At 33.0% G+C, this 25127-nt stretch overlaps 1 protein-coding gene across 1 annotated transcript in view; it reads left to right on the top strand.

Annotated features, from left to right (window-relative positions):
• The window catches only part of LRP1B (LDL receptor related protein 1B), a 1720016-nt gene extending 1696019 nt beyond the window's left edge, over nt 1–23997 (top strand). Inside the window, exons 89-93 of the mRNA XM_053919407.2 lie at nt 11719–11795; nt 17640–17730; nt 18686–18830; nt 22069–22167; nt 23518–23997. Coding sequence (XP_053775382.1) covers nt 11719–11795; nt 17640–17730; nt 18686–18830; nt 22069–22167; nt 23518–23658 — 553 coding nt within the window. The 3' untranslated portion in view covers nt 23659–23997. The remainder of the gene's footprint in view (nt 1–11718; nt 11796–17639; nt 17731–18685; nt 18831–22068; nt 22168–23517) is intronic.
• Nucleotides 23998–25127: the final 1130 nt, after the last annotated feature.

Raw genomic sequence — 25127 nt, 5'->3', positions numbered from 1 at the left:
GAAATTGGCCTGGGAATGGTTTCTGTTCTACCCTTTTAAACTTACATGTACGTTTCTTTCTGTCAAATTGTAAGTTTCCTCAAGTAAGAGGTAATGTCTAATTTATCTCTTTTCCCCCAACAGTTACATGTATTCTGCACGTAATATGTTCTTAACTAATGTTGCTAAGAAATATCTTGGCACCTGTATTATATGGTGACATCGTGTCAATGCAAGATGTGATCATCTTTCTATCATTATTGTGATACCACGTCTGACTGTTAATTTCAAAAACTGCAAATCAGGAAAAAAAGAAAAGTAATTTATTTTATTATACTTTGGTTCTCTTTCCCACCTTCACGATACCTTCTAAATCTACCACAGGGTGTTTTCTGAATCTTCTAAAACTCAGGTAAAATATCTCTCTAAATAAAGAACTAAAGAGGATTAATTTACCATGTTAACTTTTTAGGAAATCTTCATTTTATTTATTTTTGATCTCTTCTCCTTGCCTTCTGTTTGTTTGTTTGATTGATTTTATTATGGATTTCTCTCTGAAAAAATGAATAGGAAATAGGAGGAAAGTGCAGTATACCCCTTGTTCCTGAGGGCCTCTGGGTCTACAAGAGGAAAAAAGATAAGCAAGCACGAACGTGGCAGGGGATTGGAGTGTTAGGGCATAAACGGTGCTTGTGAAGGAGATTTGGACAGGGAAGTGATTCTGGGGGACATAGAATGATTCCCTAGGTATTTGAAATTTATTCTTGAGCAATAGATGGGCACTGGCACTTCGACATATGAGGAGTCACAGCCACGTGAATGTGCAGAAAGGTCCAGATGACAGGGTGCTTTGCTGGAACAAAGAGCCGTAGGTTTGAAACAGGAGATTTTAAAAGGAATCCCAATGGACAGATGAACAGTTGTTTTTTCAATTAAGAAAATGGATCTTTCAAAGTTGTTTGTTGGTGAACAGGGCTCAAAGAAGGGCCAAGTGATAGAAGGCCTTACAGCCTGAGATTACAATTTGTTTTGTTTGTTTAATTTTTCTTCTTACCACTTTTGTCACCTCGATGTGGAAATACTAACAGCATCTACTTCCTAAGATTGTTTTGATAATTAAGCAATGTAATTGATGTAAAGAACATACAGTATTATCTTGAACAGGGTAAACATTTAAAAAAATAAATAAATAAAAGTAAAATATTAAAGCCCTCATGATCGATAGACCAAACACAAAATGCTAAGAACCTGGTGTAATCTGGGTGTCTGGGAATTTGAAGAAGAGAAATAAAGTGTGGATATTTTAAAATTGCTTGTTAATGGAAACAAGGCAAAATGTGGCATGAGTAAAAGATGAGAAGTACAATGACAATGATAGCAGTAGCGGTTGGAGAGAGAGCTACAATAAATAAAGCCCAGCGCAAGTCTTATGAGGGTAACACGGAAAGAAAGGGCAATGTTACCCTAGAAAACACACACAGGAATTAGCTTTATAAACATTTCCAAAGTAGTTTTTAAAATACAGGGCTCAAGATGAATATGTTGTATAAGTACCAAAGGGATATGCATTAAGAGAGCAATCTGGATTAGGCATTTTCTTATTTTCCTTGGTTTTGTAATTGTCCCAATCTAATTATTTTATTAAAATTCAGCATTATTTTCTCAATCCTTCGGGTGAGTAATACGTAAGAAAACGTACAGGTACTGCAGAAGCCTTTGTTGCAGTTGTCCAGAAGATCATTAATGAGTGCTGTTTCTGTTACAAATTTTAGAAAGGTAGAAACTATTCTCTTATATTACAAAAGCTAATTAAGCCCTTGGCTTCTTGGAGGATTGGCCTTGCACAGAGGAGACCATGGTTTGCTTCTCCCTGGTCCTGCTGTCAGGCTGAGCCACGCTCCTGCATGTGGACCAGTGACCTCATCGCCCCATAGAAAATATTTACAAAGAGCCCAAGGAAGTTGCCCTGAGTGATTGCAAACAGACCACGACTTTTCGGCAGGGGTTTTGAACAATCCAACTTTAGCAGCCTGTGTTGTCCACATTTTAAGAGTCAGGTCATTGCACGTTTTTTATTGGTTTTCTGCCACTTGACATATTTTCAAAGCACAAAATGTGAAATGTGCATCTCTTTGGAGCAGTAAAGGGCAACAAAAGCTGTCACATCAATATATGTCCTTTATGATCCCAGGTAACAAGTCATAGCTTGTTCTAGCTTTCACCACGCTAGTCATGCCGTGGGGAAAATCGGAATACAGACATCACGTTTTCATGTACGAGTCTAAGGTCTGGCTTGTGCTTTGAGAGCACAAATGATGCCACCTAACAAAGAACAGTTACTATGTAAGCACAGATTGGGCAGATATTCTTATGAAGCTTTGGTATATTCACATAATTTTCCCTTAATTTAGGGACATGTTCTTGACCTTTAAGCAGTTAATCAGAATAACTGGAAAAAAAATCCCACAATTCAACCACATACTACTTTCATTTGTGTAATTGTAACTTCTTTAACAATTAAAAAATTTCTACTAAACTTTTTTCCCATATTTCAGTGCTATAAAAACAATCACAAATTTTAGATGTTATTAACAACAAAGGTTTATTTCTTGATAATATTGCAAGTCAACAAAACTAGATTAGTCATTTGTCTCCATGTCAAAGTACCCATTAGATAAACAACTTTAGAATTTTTGTCATAGAAAGAAAATAACCATTTCATAGTTGGCTACAGCCTGGGACAAGATCTGAAGTCCACACAATTAGCATCATTGAAGATGTAAAGTTTGTACATGCCCAAGTTGGTGGAATGTGCTCATCCATCTAATTTTATAAAAGGCAGAATAAATTAATGAATGGAGGGAAGCAGGGGTAGAGGAAGTGAGGGAGTGAGGGAGTGAGGGAGGGAAGGAGGGAGGGAAAGAGGAAAGGAGGAAGGAAGAAAGGAAGGAGGGAAGGAAGGGCTATTACTATGGTTCTTATATTTATAGTGTTTTCCATAGTGGATCAATATTTCTCTTTCTGAGAAATGTCTGATTTATAACTAACTAGCTGAAAGCAAATTCTTAAGAATGGCACTATATATTCTTTACAGAATAGTGAATGACACATCTATATGACATTTCTATATATGTGTATGTATTGGTATGTGTTCATCCATGCATCTCCCATGTTTCATGAATTTATTCACTCATTGTCAAAAAACAAGCACTGATATTCCAAACATACAAATTGACTGTGTGCCAAATAGCATTGAGAAAAATGAGAAAATAAAAAGACTGAATGGTAGTAATTTACTGGGAAGTTGATATTGATATTAATTCAAGGTCCCTTTATAAATTATAAGTGTTTGGTTCTGGAAGGCTTTGGTGTTACTTTTTGGTGGATATATATTAATCTTGTACATAGAAAAATGGCTATGATGAAATACCAGAGAAGAGATGACCATTTATATATCAGAATCATTTTTCAGTGATTTAGGCTACAAATTAAAGTGGCTAGCATCAATACATCAGTGCATAAGCACTACAACTGAAAGTAAATTAAATATTTTTAGAGAATTAGAATAATATATTATGTTTATAAAGACAAATTGTATGTCCAAAACCTTATAATAATACTCCTGCTCTTTTTACCATTCCCCTCAATTCGTTTATGATTGATGTACCTTGAGCAACACTTAATAACTGCAGTTGGATATGCCAGGCATCCCCATCACAATACGGTTTAGATTTCATCACCCTAAAACACAAGCTCTGAGAATTAGGAATGGGATTCAAATTCTTTATTATTTACTCCTGTTTCATGCTAAAACATAAAATATTCAGGTAGCAAAGTAGGTACTTGTCTGATTGCCACTAAGCATGGAGATCTTTTCCACCTGCTTGCAATGGTTCAGTATGTTTTTAAGCCAGTTTTGGAATTGGCCATTCATCTTGGCCACATGTAGACAGAACTTGCTACTGGAATTCAGTTCTTCTCCCAACCTTTCTTTAACTATAAAATTGTAACCACTGTTTCTAGTGCAATAGCCTACTTTTATGTCTTCAATTACCTCCACCATATTACTTAATACTAATTTTATGATAGTTTCTTTTCCCTTTTATTTGATGCATGTAATGTATTCAGTTAAGTAGAAATTGCCAACTCACTCTAAAAAAACTTATGTTTTTCAGATTTGCTTTCAATAAAATTTCCATTTATCTGAAACTATCCAGATGGTAAAAGTTTTCCATTACTAGAGATTTCATTTTTTAATATTTATTCAGTCATCATTTCATACTTCAGTGGCCATTTACGCTCGAGCAGTCTGCACAGAATTTTATGTTTAAACATTCTAACTTAAATCACCCAATTTTTAAAAACTTCATTTTATGGATAATTTCTTGGCAATCTAGATTTCATCTTTATATTTCTCCTTACTCCTTAAAATTAATTACTTTAAGTAATTTATTTTATTAATTTTATGTCTTTCATGGTTACTATTTCCATTGAATTTTTCATTAGCTTTTACTTTTTCTGAAATAATTGTTGGTCAGTGTTTATTCAACATCTCACTATTTTTTTTTCACTTCACTACATTAAGACTGCTTAGAAATCCAAAACTCTTTTGACCATACTCTCTTCATATTAAAGTAAGATTATTTTGTCTTTCTAATGTTATCAGTACTAGATAACAAAATGATTTAATTTAATATTTTGAAATTAGGCCTGATGTTATTATAGAGTTGAATCCAGTGTCCTAATGGTAACAAACACAAATTTAAGATACTACCTTAAGTTTTTTGAAGAAAACAAAATGGGGTAATACTTAGCTATTGCCATGTGAGAAGTAACAATCAAATTTGGGTAGATAATAGTACTGAATAAATAGAAATTGCAGTACAATATTATATAAAAATACACCAAATGAGTGAAATATAGAGTAAATTGTTATGGAAGTTTAAAACTGTATTGAGTAATAACAGATGAATTTATAAATGTTGTATCTTTAAAGATACATTAGACACATTTATAGGACTTGGAAACAACACAAATGTAAAGTTGATACCAAAGACATTTTTAATAGCACATTCCTAACCGTCACTTCCAGCAACAGAACATTGGGCATTACTGACCACAGGTCTGAGTCATGAAGGTAATTCTTACAAATCTCCTACAAAAAATGCATTTACTTCTTTTTGTTCAGACAGTATTTTGACTTTCTTACTAAGGGTTGGCACTCCCCTTGGCACTAGTGAGTACGGAAAATAATTTCCTGCTACTCCTGGATTGAACTAGAAGGATCATGGCATTGTCACAGATAACAATGATGAATAATAACCCTATTTTCTTTCGGCCACTAATTAGCTATGCTCTTTCGGGAAAATCATTTCAACACAAACTTCATTTCATATGGCAAATAATTCTAACTCACATATTTTTATAGAATTTGAATGTGTATTTTTCATATAAAATTACTTATCATAGAATCTGCCACAAAATTCAGCACATGCTAATTGAAGATTACACAAAAATTTCACATCAAATTTAGGGTAGGAAATTTGAAAGGCATGTTACAAAATATCATGAATCATTGTATATGAAACAATATTTATCTCAAAAGGTAGAACAATAACAGATGAAATAGTATTTTTAAATAAAATTAATAAACAGGTGATAAATATCCAAATGTCTGTTTCAGATGCAATGATATATTTTTGCATTGTAAGGTACTACTATTTGGCAAGAAAAGGGGCCAAGAAGGGGTTTGGGGCTATATCGAGTATAGAGCTTCAAAATTAGGTATTTCGGAGATACAAGATGGTGGTGGAGTAAGTGAAAGCTATACTCACGTCTTCTCAGGACCAAACTGCAATTACAACTAAATTATAGAACAGTCATCCTGAGGAGCCAACTGAAGACTAGCCGAAGAGGAGTCTTGTAACTAAAGATTTACAGAAGAAGCCACACAGAGACTGGCAGGAAGGGCCGAGATGAGTAAAGGGCTGGCCCTGCTCCAATGTGTAGCAGCTGAGGTTCTGGAGAGATATCTCAGCTGTGGAGGGTTACCCCTGAGGAGCATGAACCCTAAACTCCAAGCTAGGCTCCCTAGTGCTGGTGCTCCAAAGAAACCCAAAGCCCTAATTCAAAGGAATTCACATATATGCACCCCTATGTTCATTGCAGAGTTATTTACAATAGCCAAGATTTGGAAGCAGCCCAAGTGTCCATCAGTAGGTGAGTGGATAAAAATGCTGTGTTACATTTACACATGGAATACTACTAGGCTATAAAAAAAGAAAAGTTACCCTTTACAACATCATGGGTAGACTTGGAGAATAGTATTCCAAGTGAAATAAGCCAATCAGAGAAGGACAAGTACCATATGATTTCACTTATATGTGGAATCTAATGAACAAAATGAATCAACAAACAAAACAGAGACAGAATCATAGGCTGACAGCTGTTGGGGGGGGTAGAGCTGGTCGTGGAGATGGAGGGATTGAGCAAAATGAGAGAGAGAGACAGACAGAGAGAGAGACAGAGACCTCATAGAGACCATGAACAGGGACAACAGTGTGGTGATTGCCTGAAGGAGGGGGTGGGGGAGGTGGGAGAGGGGGTGGGGGGATACATGGTGACGCACGGAGACTGACCTGAGGACGTGCACACGCGGTACAGTGCACAGACGATGTGCTGTGGAATCGTGCACCTGATACCTGTGTGATTTTGTTAACCTGTGGTGCCCCAATACGTTTAATAAAAAGGAAAACATTTAAAAATTAGGCATTTCATGCAAAAATTAGCCATGACTCAATCCCAAAAGAGTGAACTTTTCAAAATTAATCAGGAAAATTACTTTACAAGTGATGTTTAATTTTTTAATTCCCTTTTCCTAGTATATGAATATGTTTATAATCTAAATCTGGTGAACATAGATGTAATTATATATTTTATTTTTTACTGAGTAAGATTGAAGTGCCAAAATATGCATGGTACTATGTACAACTTTTCGAAGGATCCTTTAACTCCTGTATGCCATTCCCCCCTCTGTAGAACGAAGAGGGCATATTAAAAGAATTTCCTTTCTGAATGTCGCCATCATCATGCTTAATAAGGGCAGCCTAGCCCATATCTGTAAGAGGAGTGATTCAATTTCAAAGTGCTTTAAGGTTCATCTTTGAATTTTACTTAGAAAAATTTCATGACCTATATATTTAATGAAAAGAGAGAGCAATTATGAACCTCATTATTTTATTTTGAAGTCTTCCCAAAGCAGGCAACTCTAGACCACATTTCTGCAAAATAAAATGTGTATGTAGACCAAGTAAGTTGATCATCATCACACTGAAAGACAGTACCTAAAATTTTAATATACCTTCAGTTTTTACAAGGTCTGTTCAGAAAAAGTCCAGCCATTGTTAACATAACAAGAGCAGTTTGCACTAATTCAGACAACAAAATAACCAAGATGTAACTAGGTGTTATGTAAAGAAAAAAAAGCAGAAAGTAAGTGCAATTATTTAAGAACACATACACATGACAGGCACATATGTACGAGGTCTGTCCAGAAAAAGTCCAACCATTGTTAATATAACAAGAACAGTTTGTGCAACATTGATGTAACCTGGCAGCCAAGGAGAGTGGACTGGAATGTGCATGCGTGAACAGTGATGACTTCACTGTACTAGTTAGTTGGGGCTAGTTATATATGCCAAGCTTATTTTCATATTTAAAAATGTTTATTGTGTTTCCTAGTGGTATTTGTTACACTATTGCCTTTGCACAAAGATATTTTCCTGTGCCACAGAAAGTTACAATAGAAACAGATAATATTGTAACTATACAATAATTTCACAGTTTGTGAAGGACATAATAAATGAACTAACAATGCATATCATATAGTAACTTTCATATAAGAATTAGCTACCTAAAACAAAAACCCACTCAGTTTTTTAGGCACTGTGTAAAGAACTTCTACCGATGTTATTTATTTCTTTGAACAATCACGCTGGGCATGCATGTCATTTTCCCATCCTAAATATTTTTTTAAATGATTAAATAATATTTTGCATGAGAACAATGTCTGTGGGGGCATAGTAGAAATTCATCTCAAGTATTTCTTGAAGTGTGATTTGTTCATTGCTTTGTCTCAGAGTCACTTTGTTAAAATGCCTATTTCTGGCCAAAACACCAACCTGCCAAATGAAAATCTCTGGTATATGGAATTCCAGAATTTCAATTTTAACAATTTTTCTAGTTTGTTAATCATTAGTCTGATCTGTAACAAAAAGGAAATCTCATAAAATATAGTTAAGACCATTGTATACATATAGCTATAATGGAGTGAATGCACTAAAGAAAACAATGTAGCAGTAAATAATTTTTCTTTTTAATGTCCAATGGCTTAGGGCAGAAGGGAAGAAGTCTAAAAGAATGTGAAATCAATGATGCTTTACCAGGCAGCTATTCACTTCAAGAAAGCACTAAGAGCTATATCTTCATTTGGTGATGTGAAGAAAGAAGGATAAAAAATGTTTAACTAAATGAGAATAAGTATCTGTTTCTGCGATTCAAGAATACTTAGTTAACATACATGAAAGTGTTTAAAAAGTTAAATAATTCAGAGTGGTATAGTGATCGATACATAAGAAGAAGCTGATTTTCATTGTCCTAAGGTTTAGGGCAGTGGGAGACAACTGTAGAATAATTTTTTAAAGGAATGATATGCATGCATTTATCATTGTGAGGGAAAAACTGATTTCTTGGGTGGGCCATACAGGACTAACTGAAGATAATCATCCAAAAGTGAAAAGAAGGGAGCACAGAGATTAAAGACGACCGGGGCATGGACTCTGGCTGTTGCTTGAGGAATAATGGAAAACAGACAGATGCCAGAGATGTTATAGTCGGCACGATTATGCGAATAATTCAACAGGGATTTGGACAGGACATTTTGATGATCTGCACACATTCCAAAGCTGAAATGCTCTGCCTTGAAGGGTTTCGATCATCGTAGTCTACTCAGAGTATGAAGATTTATGCATTTCTGTAAGAATGTTAAAAATGCTTGGTTTTAAATCAACCGTTGGAAGATGAACTTATGGAGCAGCAAATGCTTTAAGTAGTAATTCTGTAGAGTAGACAGCAAGAATTATGATATCTGTTTGATTTAATATCTCATAAGTGTATTTTTGAAGACTGGATCAAATGTAGAAGAATGAAACATATCTTATCTTTGGCCATAAAGCACCATTTAATGAGTATTGGGAACACTACAAGGTGATCATCAGCTGATTAAGATGTATAATTGTTAAAATTAATTATTTCTGCAGCACAGTCTTTGAGAGTTATTTTCAGTATGTAATAAGGAACATATTTCCTGAAGATTAAGAATTTAAATGTGCCTCTATTTGAAAGAGAAGACCATTATGACCATTAACAGGTTATTTCTGATTTATTATAGTGATTGCAAGCTATAGATAAAATAGGAAATTAACCAACACTTAACAAAAAGAAACTGTCCTACTTATATAATTCCAGAGTTTGGAATAAGAATCACACTACCCTTATTTATTTATTTTTTGTATAAAAATCTTTCTCTTTTTTTGAAGTTCCAAACTCATATATTTTATAATTCCATAGAGTACATGGAATACATGATGTTAATATCAGAACACAATCTGTTCATTAGCATTTCATCCTCCAATTCCTGAGCAATTTCATATTCTGACTCCCAAGCATCTCCGTGTAATGATGAGCCACAGAAGTTCTTTTCTCTGGTAACATAAAGTTCATCTTGGGTCAATCTGCTTATTTAATATAAACTCTGACCTAGGGTTTTTTTAATCAAAGAAGGTAATGTAAAGAGCAAATTTTGATATTTTAATAAACAATTTAATATAACATGATTGCCCCGAAATAGCTCTGCACACATCAGCTGCATAGTAAAACAACTAAAGCAGTCAGCATTACTTCTCATTGGAGCATGCAGGACATTCTCAGAGCTCAGTTAGGAAGATGTGACAAATCTAAACCCACACAAAAACAAAAGCAATTTTACAACGATCAGACTCACTCTAACAACATGTTTGCAAGGTCTTACTAAACCGCTTATTACAAATTATCTGCGGACTGTGTCAAGAATCAGGAACTTTAAAGAACTGGAACAATTTCCCGGACCAATCATCTGCAAACCAAAACCCAGAAAGAAAAGAATGGTTGTTTACACTTGATCTTAGCCAAAAAGCCTGACAGACAATAGGAAATAATATTTTTAATTAATACTTTTATTGAGTGCCCACTTTATTATAATTATTTTAAAATGTGCTAACTTCATTGCCTTATTTTAATAATATGGACAGAGTTATAGCATTGGCCTTGTAATTTATTTATCTATTTTAATGATTTACTTGTAGTATGGCATATAATAAGTGCAATGTGTAGAAAATGGTTATGTAAGCTTTTTCATAAAAACTTTGAACAAAAAGTTAGGATAATGTATGTGATAGCCTAATCATAGTATACTGATATTAACTTTTCATTTAAATCATGCTCCATACCCATAGCTTTACAATATCATTATTAACAAAACAACCATATTTTGAATAGTATTAATATTGTTATTTATGCTAAAGTTAACATATGCATTTGTGAAACATATTTTTGTTTTCATGGTTTGTGTTGGTGAACAATCATGATTGTATGAAATTTGCCCTTGATTTAGAGCAGCCAAGACTGTCTTCACGAATATCCCAAATGATGCACATGGCATCATAGTACCACCTATCTAAATTGGCTAAGGCAGCATTGGAAGAGACTTGAAATTGCAGTTATTCAGATTGGCTATCATGTACAAACAGCTGTACTTGGAAAGGTCCTGGAAGCTGCTCATTCATCATGTGCAATTGATATGGTGGTTTTTCATAGTCATTTTAAATAAGAACTAAAGCCAAGTAAATGGCAGCTCTGTGAATTTTCTCTGACAAATGCACAGAGGCATCCTGTGTTAGCCAGTAAACATTGTTCAAAATCACTAAAACAGTTCCAGCATTTATTTGGTGCAACCAGATAATTATATAGTTGTGATTTATGTTTAAATAATGGATTTTAATCCTATCTGTTACTTTAATTCTCTGCTAGAGTTCTCATTATAGTGTCAGGATGCCTATATAAGGAAGACCACTTTTCCCAATATAAACACAGGCACATTCTTTTGATTTCATAGTAATTGAAGTATAATTTTTAAATGGAAAAGCACTCTATTTTCCTATCTGTGGTTAAGAGAGTAAACATTCAGCAGCTTCAGCTCTGAGACAGGACCATTTGCTGGTTGGTAACTAGTTCTATTTGGACTCAGAGCAAGCAGAGAAAAAATTTTTTTTTCAATCATAGAAACTTAATAAAAGAGGATTTGCTTGACAGGCAAACTCAATTTTATAGAGGTTTCTTACAATTTTCAGTACTTCTCAAATTAATTCCCAATTCTTAATTAATATTTCTATTTTGCTATAAAATGTGGTAATTTTTAGGTTAACATAAAATAAAGAAAATTGACTCTAGAACTAAACTTTAAAATCTATTTAAACTAGTGAAGTCCAACTGAAGTTACCTTCAGCATAATAACAATATACAGGAAATCAGCAGATATCTCAACCTAATAGTCTGCGATGACTGGGTCCTCCCTTTCATTTGGTTGAAGTTACTATAAAGCACACTTGTAGGTTGTTGTTCACTGAATTTTTTTAATATTTCTAGATGCTCCACCAATTGGTCAGGCACACAGTGTGAGAGGCCAGCCCCGAAGAGCAGCAAGTCTGATCACATCAGCACAAGTAAGTTCCTCAGATTTACATCCTGGGTATTCAGTATAGTACAGGGATCATTTTTAATCCCATTGTTAAGGGAGTCAAGTCTGGGAAAATGTCCTTTATGAAAGTTGGCAAGAACTGTCCTGCAGTCCTGGTGTTTTTTGAAAGATGAAGCTCTGAGCTCTCACTTGATAACAGGATCCAGCAATTATGTTCTTTTAGGCAGTGAAGTTTATCTCAAACCTTGGCACTTTTCTTAATGCACATCTGCAAATCTAGCATAGGATTTTCCTAGGAAATGTATTTCAGCTTAAAAGGCTACACCCATCACAATGGGTACAAAATGCTCAAGGAAGAAAAATAATTTCATGTTTTAATTAAAGCAAACTGTATTTTCTTAAAATGCTTTTCAGTATGTTGTGGAAAATCAGATTTGATTGGTTAGTCTGAAGCATATTAACAAACCATTCTTAATAAAAATTAGAGCTGGTTTATTGCTTCTTTATCTTTAAAATACTAGCTTAGACATATACTAAAATATAACATATTTCACAAGTCTTTCTTGTGTCACTCTGGTCTGAAGACTGATCTCTGATATGAAAGTCCATTTACATCACCATTGTGCATCTGTTTTCCAACAACTTTGAATGACTTTATAAATATTTTCAAAATAAAAGTCAGAAATAAAGTTTCTCAACTTGCACATATTGGTATTAATTTGACCATGGGTGGAGAACTTTTGAAAAATTTGTAATACCTATCAAGCGGGTAAATATATTCTTAATGAGGGAAAACAACATCCCTGATTGATGAAAGTTTACTGTAGCAATTTTTCTCTAGTCCTTCACTGCTGATGAGAAAGTGCATATGGAAACAAATGAAAAACTTACGCTGGAGTTTGAGAAAAAGGCAAGACATTGCTGTTCAAAAACAGCATTTAGAGATTAATCTGGGACATTAATTTAGAGACAATAAGCATGAGCATCTTTGGAAAAAAAAATGGTACATATGTCTAGAATAAATAGCCTTGACAATAAAATTTGAATTTGGAACACTTCTGTAGCTCATTTTTGTTCATGATGCAGTTTAGGTTACCCTGGAATCTGTGTGTTGTTCTTAAGAAAGGGAAGGGGGGGGACATTAAGAAAGCTATGGACACTTAATTATAGGAATAGAGCACTAGGATTCGAAGAACTGAAATTCCTCCTCTCTCTTCCCAGGAGCCAGGGTTTATACTAATATTACTAAAAATAATTCTGGAGGCATACTAGTTGATACATGAATTTGTGATCTAGCTTTAAAACTCAATTATTATTAAGGACATTTTTAATAAAAATGCACTTTAATGCATTTTAAGTTACCAACATGTAGTTGAATTTATAAGTTGAAGATTATGAAAGCAAGGTAATTCAGCATTTCTTTCGTGGTTATTTCTCAATTGTATAAGATAATGAGATAGCCTTTTAGAAAGTCAAAAACAATTTGGAATATTGATAAAATCTCAAAAGAGAGAGAGAGAGAAGAGGAGAGGAGAGGAGAGGAGAAGAGAGTAGAAGAAAAAAGAAAATAAAAGAAGAATAACGTCCATTGATTTTCATTTTTTGTATAAGTTCCATCCAACCATCCAAACGGGAAAGTCTGGTGTTTGGAAAATGGTACGGAGAAAGGTCGTGCCAATCATTTTTAGTTGGAGGGTGATGTCTTCAGCTGTTTGCACGGGCAACAAGCTCTTATAAGGGGATGGCTCTAATTACACTCAACAGTCCTAAACTAGTGAACAAGAAGCTGTAACCTTTTTTCCAGAGATTCTGATGTCCTTTCTCCCTTCACTGAGCAAAGTCATTAAATTTAATGGAAATATCAATGCACATTGAAAGGGCTATTAGCTATGTAAATGTCATATTATTCAGATTTGAGCAAAGTTGACCAAATAATGACTCTATAAGAAGATACTTCTCATCAGATGTTTATACAATACTTAGAAAAACTTGCCTCAATACGTCTGAAAAGAGATACTTAAACTGATCATCCTAAGATAGAAGGGTCATTTTTATTCTGTAGTGAGATCCAGTGGTTTTGAGTGGTTGCGAAAGGTTCCCTGAACTCTGGCAGGTATCATTTGCCCAGTAAGAAACATGGATGCTTCAGTATGTGTTTTTAAATCTGCACTCCTGCTTGCAGTGAAGCATTCCATAACCACTGGACCTTGGAGTAATTGGGAATAAATATACTGTCTCTGTCGTCCTAACTGCTGTCAACAGGCACAGAGATGTACCTTTCTATTTGATGCATTGCTCTCTTAGTCTTCTCCAAGTAGTCATGCTGATGTTTTCAGGCCTTTGCTGCTTAAAGTACCTGAAAGTCAGCCTGTGGAGTTAAGCAGATCTAGTATCTTAATGACTGTCTGCTTAGATTCTACTTAAAAAAAGCTAGTCTGACTCTTCTGAAGTTAGTTTGAAGAGTTTTAAGCTAAGGATGATAAAATATTCATCATATGCCCCTATTTTAATTTTACAAGTTGGGAAGGAGTAGATATTCAATATTCGAATTAGCTATTTGTATACACTACAATTAAGGAGGATAAAAATATACTCAGCGTTTGTGGGGCAGTAGAGGTGTCGTGTTTTACTGTAGTGACCACGGAGATGTGATACCCACTAAGGGTTATGTGTGTCTCCTCTTTTCCTACTCTGTCCCTATCCCTTTTATACCATCCTGTTTTAAAACAGAGAAGAAGTTATGTGATACCAATGAATAATACATTTGCAAATATAGAGAGAGAACTGAAGAGTGCAACAAAATAATCCCTTTTTCCTAATTCTTCCAAAGCAAACATTTTTCAAGGCTCCAAGTGCCCAGTACTGTATTAGGTACAGGAGAAAGGTCAGCGAGTAAGACAGACCATGACTCCTCTCATGCAGCGGAGGTTCTAGAGTTTAAACAGCCATAAAGCACAGAAGGAAACAAATAAGTGAACATGAACATTTATAAAATAATTGTGAGTTTTGGTCAATTAATATCTACTTCATGACTACGAAGTAGAATATTAACAATGACACTCACTTTATATACACTTAAACTGAAACAAAGATAAACAATTTTTCCAAGGACATATTCAAACATCAAAGGCTTGAACAGAGGTAGGCTAGATTCAGAGTTTATTATCTCAGCTGCTACCTATGCTACCTCCCTCATGTTAAACATAACAATTTAATAATACAGTTCTTTTTATAATGAAAAAGTATTATATAATGAGATTTCAGAACAACCTGGCCGAGAAAGACTTGTCCTATTTTATGTAAGAAGGTCTTTGAGGTATCCTTTCGACCCTTAATAAGTATAGAATGTACTTTTTTAAATCATTTTAGAAAAATCAACCAATAATATACTATTAAAAATATTGTGAATTATATTTATTGCTATATATTCTACTTACAAAAATATACCTATTTTGATTAAAACCTATCTTATGAGTCTAAAAATATTGTGTGGTTGCCAACTGTATCCATCAATATCAATTATGTTACCTTTTTTATAACTTGCCAAGCAGTATTCTGCATTATTTATTGGCTACATTAAGTATTATTACAGTTACCTTGATTGGCTATATAAATACATTAGAAATCTAGGCTCTTAAAGCACTATAATGTAAGAGATTGGAACTGCCATTTGTGATGGGAGAATAAAAAAAAGTTCTTTGTTTTGTAGCATGCATGATTAAGAACATTTCCACCTTAAAGGAATAAAAGACCCTACACAGGCAAATAAAATAGAATTTTCTAAATGGTATACAATTGCATTGAGGAAAAAGTAAATTTGTATACCTTAACAGAAGTATTGGTGTTTAATACATACCAATATATTACAAGTTTCAGCAGAAAAAAAGATAAGTAGTGAAGTGAGGATATTTATAACGTTGTTATCAATCAGTTAAAGTCATTGTTTAAGAAGAAACCAGCTGTTTACTTGTATTTAAAATTTGTGAGCAAATGTTAATTACTATCCAATGTGCCAGATTCTCTACATTTATTAATTACTCGTAAGTTACACATTCATATAAAGTTCACTGTCCTGAAACCAAGTTTACTTTCCTGAAACCATATAATATCAAACTCACTAAGTTGCATAGTCCTGGTAACAACATGAAAAAATATAGTGAGTTTTTCATTTTATAAATTGACTAAAGAAGGCAGTATATATAATTTTTGAAGATTCAAATTGAAATATTATCTTATACATGACATTTCTTAATAAAGGTTTTTTTTTTGGTATTTTGGTAAGTAATCTCCACTATGTACTATGTCGCATGGATGTTTTTCTGGCTATAGCTATTAAAACTCATCTATACTTCTATTTTAAAGTCCCCAAGCAAGTGTTTACTTTGCTAAGTATTACTGTTCATTTCGCTAAGTATTACTGTTCATTTCTTCTACATGCACATGTATTTGTGAAGGAGATTAAAATATTTAATACTTCTTAAAGTTTTATTCCTCAACCATTCAAGATTCCACATTGAATTTCAATTAGCTTTCACTTCGCTTTGTTTCTTAGTTTAACCAGTGATCAGGCTGCTTTGACTGAATCAACCAAATGTTTTTTTCCAAATAAACAAAGCCTTTGTCTCATGGGTACTAGGCATTTTTCTGTTGAAACAGTTAACTTTAGATATCTGGTGGAGCTACTTAATTCTCTCCTGCTATCAGCAACCCTTGCCTTCAGTTCTCCCTGCATAAGTGGTTTACAGCCCCAGGTGTACCTCCTGTGGGTCACAGTGTCAGCAAGTACTGTCTCCTTCTAAAAAGAAGAAAAAAATTGATCTCTCTCATTGCTAAGCTAGAAATGAAATAGAGGGCAATGAGTCTCAGTTTTGCTTCCCCCCTATGTTCAGATGCATAAAAACTAGTATTCAGTGTCTCTTACCACTTTTTGAAGATCTATTCCATAGATCTTTTATTCCATTTTGAAGGTAGGTGACACAACCTAAGACCATTCTCGTAAGTACATGAAAGAGGGAAGAAACAGTCATTTGTAACATGACCTAAATCCCCCAGATATCTTTTTCTGAAACTATCCTAGAGCAGGAACTTGAGAAAGAGAATCTCTTTGGTCCCCCTATTTTGTTGAATTAAGCTAACAGCCTTGGGTGGTAGGAATTCTTGTCTCTGTTTTATTGCTGAAGAATATGAGCCTAATTTATATTTTTTACTGCTTTAAAAATTTACTTATTTAATATCATACTTAAAAGTACTTTTATATGCCATTTAATATTTCAATGGATAAATAATATTCAATGGGTCAAGCCTCAAATTTTAAATTACCTACCCAAGGTCTCACTGCATGTAAATTGTGAAACTGATATTTAGGTCTGTGGCCACCCAAACCCAATACTGATGTCCCTTTCGTTTTGCCAGGCTGCCATATAACTTGTCACATGTACTTTTGGCCAGAGAGTATTTACATATAGTGGAACAAAACTAAGAATGAGAATATGGCCAGCAAAATTGTGTAAACATGTGGTCAGTCATGGCTGATGCACAAGGGGTTACTGGCTTGTACTTACATCATTGCAAGTAATGCGTGTGGTGTGAGTCAGACGCAGACTGACAAAGAACTCAGTGTTTCTAACCTCAAGACATTATCTGCAATAGAAAAGTAAACAATATCTAAAGAAGCATTTCCAGCAGATCAAGTGTTTAATAGGAGAGTGATGTTTCAGTAATGTACTTCTTCTGAACTAGAAATATAGGTATTTCACCTAAGCTTTACTTGTATTATGTCAATGGTAAAATGATTTGATGTGATAAGTATTCAATTATAGCCATCTGTATTTTATTTCTGTGTTTCTCTGTTCATTCATTCCTTTCTCAGGAAGTATTGCCATCATCGTGCCTCTTGTCCTCTTGGTGACTTTGATAACGACCTTAGTCATTGGATTAGCACTTTGTAAAAGAAAAAGAAGGTGAGACACAATGTTCTAGACTAACAATTAATAAATAAAGGACACAAATTGTTGCAGAAAGAGATTTTTGTTTAAATTTCTTAAAAATAGATTATTTTACCTGCAATTTTATTGCTTTCAAACCATTTTATCCCTTTATTTCATTTTGAGAATTGTAACTTAGACAACCCTTCCTCCATATTACGTTTATGAAATGTCTTCATTCATATATTCTAACAAAACTAATGAAGGTAAATATTAATTAAAATTTTTGTAGATTGTATATATGTGGTAGTTGTTTTTTTCTTGAAACCTCAAGTTATCTAAAAAGGATCTTATTATATTACTGTGTAAGATTATTAATATAAATACAATGATACTGACTATATATTATATATCAGAAATTGTGCATTTAATTTAAAAATTGTGCATTTATTTATTTTATGTATTACTGGAAGTGTCACTATTTCAGTTCATATGAGTATGTAGCTTTAACTATCCAAAAGGAGTGTGTTGTCTGTGGTAACCATTCAAAACCAAGAGTGTGGGAGTCAGTTTTTGAATTATGTAAAATAGGACTTTAGCCATATGATTGGGGGTTGAAAACAATCTATTTCAAAGTTCCTTTATCCCTCTTTTTAGGGATGGGTTTCATTAAAAGAGGGGAAAGGTAGAAGTTGAAAAACGAATTAATTAGTGAATATGCAGTTTCAACTAATGTGAAATTATATGTTTAGAAGGAATACATTCCAAGGGCAAGTGTTCAATCTCGTTAAAATAGTAATAATGATATAATTAATTTAGAAAAGTAACATCACATTAAGATATGTCCATTCCTCCGTGACATGATTTTGAATTCATTTATTTATAAACTTACCATTAGTTACATTAAAATAAGTCAATAAATCTACAAATGATTCAGACACCATGAAAGTGATATTTAAATTCATCCTTAAATAATGTTCCTATATTCTAGGACAAAAACTATTAGAAGACAACCTATCATAAATGGAGGAATAAATGTAGAAATTGGCAATCCATCTTACAACATGTATGAAGTGGATCACGATCACAACGATGGCGGTCTCTTAGATCCCGGTTTCATGATGGACCCAACGAAGGTACCTGACCACTGACTTGCCTCAGTCCCATCTCTGTAATGTGGTTCTAAATTCCACCAGCATGGCCTTTATCTGCAGTCCTAATGAAGGGCTTTCAAATGCATTAAATGTTATCGTCTCTTCTAAAGAAAAAAAATAAAATTATGGACTTCATTCACCTGAAGCATGAAGTTAGCACATGTTTTGGAAGATACATGTTTATTTATTTACTTAATTTCCAAACATGTATAGTTTACTTAAAATAATATCTTATTCAAATGTGTTGAGGTGCCAGCACATCTAAATATATAGCTTAGTGTAAAAATCCTGTCTGAAATATTTTAATAATAAAAGATACAGTATTTTATTTTAATAATAACATATACAGTATTTCGTTGTCAAAGTGAGTACTTTGTTGACAATAGTGTTTTATGGAAGAGCCAACTAAGCTATGTCCATGGGTTTGATTATAATCAAATCACTTTTGAAAATACTTTTCTGTGTACTATAATACAGTTGCTATTGCTTTAAGACACGACTTAGATACTTATAGCCCAAAAAGATACATCATGTCTTAAAATTTCTGTTAGTTCTTATTACTGTATGCTTATATTGACACCTTTTAAGAGAAATAAATGATAGAATATCCAGATAAACTTGCAAATATTCACTTATCTGGATATTTTTTATTATAGAGCATTTTGCTATGACTTAATAGCATCAATTTGATATTATGAATGTCATTTTTCTTAACTTATTCATTCATTTATTGAATATTTATTTATTTTCTGATATATTAAATGTACTGAGTCCAAATATATATTTATATTACATATTACTAACAATTACAGTGACCAATCTATGTCCAAATGGTTTTACATTCATAGTAACAGCTATTCTCAAATAAGTTGAATTAGGTCCCTTGTACTTAATCTAGTTCTGAATCCATTTAATCTAACTCTTAATCTAAGCCTGAAATTAATGGCCAAGTATTCATTTCTATGAAATCAATCATTATTGCATAGATATGTTTTATTTCACCATCAAAAGATATTATAGTTATTTTTTCTTTTTTAGAAATAATTTTATAATTAGTATTTATTATTCATTCAGTAACCAACTCTTACATTTGAAATTGTTCATAGGATAAATTCTTATAAGTACCACTGTTTTCTACTTGAAATTGAAAAAATATATATACTGAACACATTGTTATTTGATAATTATCTACGAAGGTAAAAACATCTTAAATAATAGACTACTGATATTCTTTGACTTTTTCTTAGGAATAAGAATACAGTACCTGTAAATATAATATGTATGAACTGATGAGACCATATCAAAGCACACTTTTCATAAGAAGGAGATTTCTCATTTTCCCCATCATTTTTTATTTCTCATGGTATAATTAACCCAATTTTGGACACTTCAAGAGACTAGCTTATTAGTATTCCATTTAAAAATGTCTCCACATTTACTCAGTGCCCCTAAAATATATTTTTAAAGTACTTAGCACATAAGAATAAATATTTATTTACTGATTTGCTGACTGATTAACTAAAATTGTATTAAGTGTGACTAAATGGTTGATTCTAACTGGCTCCGGATGTTTGAAATGTAAATATGAATTATTGCCCAAGAAGGAACTGCAGAAAACATAGGTAGACCAAATAGGCATAACCAAATTTGAAAAGCAGAGGGTCACACCAAAACAAACTTAAGGATGAAATGTTTTTCACAGAATGTTCACTGTGTTAGAATGGTTTGATATATTCATGATGTGACCAAATATATTATTTACTTATTTATTTATTTAAATGTATTTATTTCTTTTTATTCAGTTACCATTGTCTGCATTTTCTCCCCTTCCCTCCACCCCACCCCAGCCAGCCCCACCTCCCTCCCCCTCCTCTACCCTCCCCCTTGATTTTGTCCTTGTGTCCTTTATAGTAGCTCCTATAGACCCCTCTCCCCACTATCTTCTCCCCACTCCCCTGTGGCTATTGTTACAATGTTCTTAATTTCAATGTCTCTGGTTATATTTTGTTTGCTTTTTTCTTTTGTTGATTATGTTCCAGTTAAAGGTGAGATCATATGGTATTTGTCCCTCACCGCCTGGCTTATTTCGCTTAGCATAATGCTCTCCAATTCCATCCATGCCATTGCAAAGGTGGATCAAAAAATTATGGTACATTTACACAATGGAATTCTACGCAGCAGAGAGAAAGATGTGACCAAATATATATAAATTGCATTATACATAAAGATTTTTGTAGAACAATAATATTTATTGTTTAAAAATTGATAAAATTTCTACTTTAAGATACCTTATATTCAAAAAAAATAAAATAATAATGTTAATTTTAAAAGATTTGTCTGTAGAGGCAATCACAGAATAATTTGAACAGTTCAAAAAAAAGGAAATTAATATTTACTGGTTTTGTCTCTAAATTCAACTGAATTCTTTTTTAAATTGTTTTAAATATCTATTAAATGAGACCTTTGTGAGAAATATTAAGATGCAATACTAAACTCATTTTATGTTTAAAGTCTTTTCCTGAGACCCTTAACTTTGTCCCAAATTTTGTGATCATTCACAGTTAAGAGTCGACAGTCAGTATTTTTCTAAAATAAGTATATTTATTAATATTTTTATATTCTTTGAATTTTTATCTAGTTTTTTTTTCTTTATGGGTCACCAGTAAATACTTAGCTACGAATATGAGTATACCAGATTGGCTAATTCTGCCTTTAGACCCCAAAAAAGCTAAAGTTAATACTCTTGCATGAAGACTTAGCAAGCCAGTTTAATTACTAGTTAATCTGTTTTAGACTAGAGAGTGAGATTTCCAAAAACATAAATGTTGGCTTTATGGTATATCAAATTTAGAATTTTTCCCATTAAAAATAGAGTGATGATGAATATTTAATTAGAAGCTGTCAGATATTTGAGTGTACAGAATGGGCTACTGTCAGAAATTTTCAAAATGATCGAACCTGAACTTGGGGACGCTGGTGTATTTTTCACAGTGCTGTTAGCAAAGGTATAATTTCATTGTAGATAATAAAGTAAAATTAAGCTGGGTATAATAGAAATGTCAACCTATGAAATATTTAATATCAATAGTTGTTAAGTTACCAAAGCTACCATGAATACTAAAGAGTATATTTATGTTATTTTTATGAATTAACATGAATTTATGTCAATGAAAAGAGTTCCATATTAGATCAGAAACTAAAATTCTCTGTTTACCTGCAGGCCAGGTATATAGGGGGCATGTCCGGTGCTTTCAAGCTTCCACATACAGCGCCGCCCATCTACCTAAACTCCGATTTGAAAGGACCACTAACTACTGGGGTGAGAGAAGAAAATTCATTATTTCATGTCCATTCCACCACAGAACCACTCATAATCAAAGATGATTACTCGATTTAGGTAGGACTGGCCCTTAACTGAGTTTGAAAAGAGCATCAAAATTGGGGGCTTATGCTTATGTCCTGCCTGTGCAAGATTACATAGGAGACGTGGTATCATTTTAGGCAAGCTATTAAGTAGAAGTATTTCTTCTGCTGAGTTTGAACATGTGATAGCACTTTAACCATAAACCTGAGTCTTTGCTATTCTTAGAAATCTCTAGCCAGAAATTTACACTGAATAATTTAAATTTAAATTTGTTTTATACACTTTCTATTAAGATACTTTATTTAATATATACAAATTTGATGTCCAGTTAAATAAAAACATAGTAAAAAGGAGGCATCATATGGAGAAATTAGAATTGGACTAATGAAAATATTCTTAATGTTTTTTAATTAAATAACTAGTTTCTAGAGAATGATATTCTGTCTAAAGTTACATAGTTCATATCAGAAGAGGGATAAAATAAGGGTATAAAGTCTCCCATCGACTGTTTTTAATTACCATTTTTATCATGTTGGTCTCAATTGCATGGCTCAAAGATTATAATTATTCTTGTTGTAACTAAGATTTAATGTTCTGCTTTTGGAAAGACAAGAAGACTAAAACACTAGTCAATGATTTACTGGGTTGCGTTGCAGTTAGTAAAATAATGGATATTTATGTATGTTTTTCAAATGAAAGAGATCATTTCTCCATGTTTCAATTCTACTTCAAAATGTTTTAAATATCTTTGCAACCCAAGATGACTGGGTACTTCCACAATTTCTTGGAAGAATCCCAAAATATTTTCAGTGATATGTACATAGAGGTTGTTTGAAGCAAAAAATATTGTTTATTTTAAAACCTACTCCACCAATGTATTTTATTTTTATTTTTATCTGTGTTCTTGCCTTTCACTTCATATTAAAAACTTCTAAGCACTGAGTAATTAAGCGACTTTCTGTAAACACATCTTTGCTAATGCAAAGAGGGAACACATATAGACTGTAAGTAATACATTGGTTTAATGCTATGTGCTTTTAAATAAAGTTGCAGTTATTATAGTTTTCATGAATTTTTTTCGTTATTTTAGGAAAAATCCTGTTAGATTCACAAGTTACCTGAAAAACATACAATTATAATTTTACCTAATACCATGCTAAAGTCAACTAAAGCCTATAAAGAGAATTTAAATTACATTTAAATCATTAACTAGTTAGTAAATTAAATGCGGTTAGCATAAAAGATAGATATCCTTGAAGATAACTAATTAATGTAATAAAATTGTATTTATTTTTTCTCCTTCAGCCAACAAATTACTCCAATCCCGTGTATGCAAAATTATATATGGATGGGCAGACCTGTCGAAACTCCTTGGGAAGTGTCGATGAAAGGAAAGAACTGCTTCCAAAGAAAATAGAAATTGGGATACGAGAGACAGTGGCATAGTCAGCGATACCTTTTATATACTGTAAAAAAATGTGTAAAATATAAGGATTACTTTTGTATGTTCCAACAGTATTATAATTGTTTTAGCATCAGCATTACCTCTTCCTTTATTTTTTCCCTGGTTAATTGTTTCCTGAGTCTTATTTTTTTGCTGATGACTATTGATTGACCATTTGTATGGTATTTTTATGAAAAAGAACTGCACTACAATACAATTTACAATGATGCTGCTGATATGACACCCCTTTGAATTTGTTAAAATTAAAAACAACGTATTCCTTTGTAGTGTGAATATGATCAATCTATTTTATATGGACATTTTTGGTTCTACTTAATCAACAGAGAATCTCTGCACTTTTTCATCATATGGTCTGAAAGTTGTAATGCAATGTCATTTTACTTTTATGTTTAAATTGGTGAAAGAATGATTGAATGGTTAACTCTCTTCTTTGCTCCCATTAAGACTGATTCCAACTGCTGGTAATATATAGCCCTCACAAGTTCAGCATCTCCTGCTTTGAAATTAGCCTTAGATTGCCAAGTGATAGATGAGAATTTTGAGGAAAATATTTAAAAATATATAAAATGGATAATTTGCATGAACAGACATGACTACATTTTTCCAAAATTTAGTGGACTGTATGTGATACACTAAACATATGCACCCTGCAAACAATAGTTATATTTAGATGGTAGAACATAGCAAAAATATAACCAAAAGTGGAAAGACCACATTGCTATGGGATAAGACCGTTTATCCTTCATCAGTTCTGAGGTAAATAGCCAGCCTAGAGCACAACAGGGCATTGGGTACTCATGTCTCAGAGATCTCTTCCCAATCATGTGCATTTTGTGGAAGATTAACCCAACCCCTTACCACACGAAACACTAAAGAATAATATATAAGCACACAAATTGATGACAGAATTTCAATTATGTGAATGCATTTTCTTTGCTAAAACAAAAGGAAGAGGCAAACAACAGTCATTATGGTGTAGAGTAATTGGTAAATCTTTTGAACATACAATATGACAAATTCATTATTTTCTATATGGAAAATACATGTTAAGGCCGTCCCAGGTTATAGAACAACTACCTGCCCATAATCAAAGGTGGAGAGTATAAATGCTGACCAATTGCTCTGGTACTCTGGTTTCTTTTTGTTACGCAAAACGCATGGGCCCCATTCACTTGTTTGTTTGTTTTCAATTTGCGATTGAAACAAGTAACATTTTATTTAAGTTGTATAAAAAAGGATAGCATTTTTATAAAAATATCTTTAAAGGCACAAAAGATTTATTCACAAGGTATGGAGGGCTTTTTGTTCCTCTGACAGACATGACTGACTTTTAGCTGTCACACCGTATTAACCTAACAGATGAAATATGTTTGTGGTTGCTCTTTATCCCTTTGTACAAGCATTAAAAATACTGCTGTTTTATAAAGAGACTTTTTGTTGTACTATGTGC

This window comes from Desmodus rotundus, chromosome 2 (assembly GCF_022682495.2).
Source record: "Desmodus rotundus isolate HL8 chromosome 2, HLdesRot8A.1, whole genome shotgun sequence".
NCBI lineage: Eukaryota > Metazoa > Chordata > Mammalia > Chiroptera > Phyllostomidae > Desmodus > Desmodus rotundus.
This window is presented reverse-complemented; position numbering and strand designations above follow the sequence as displayed.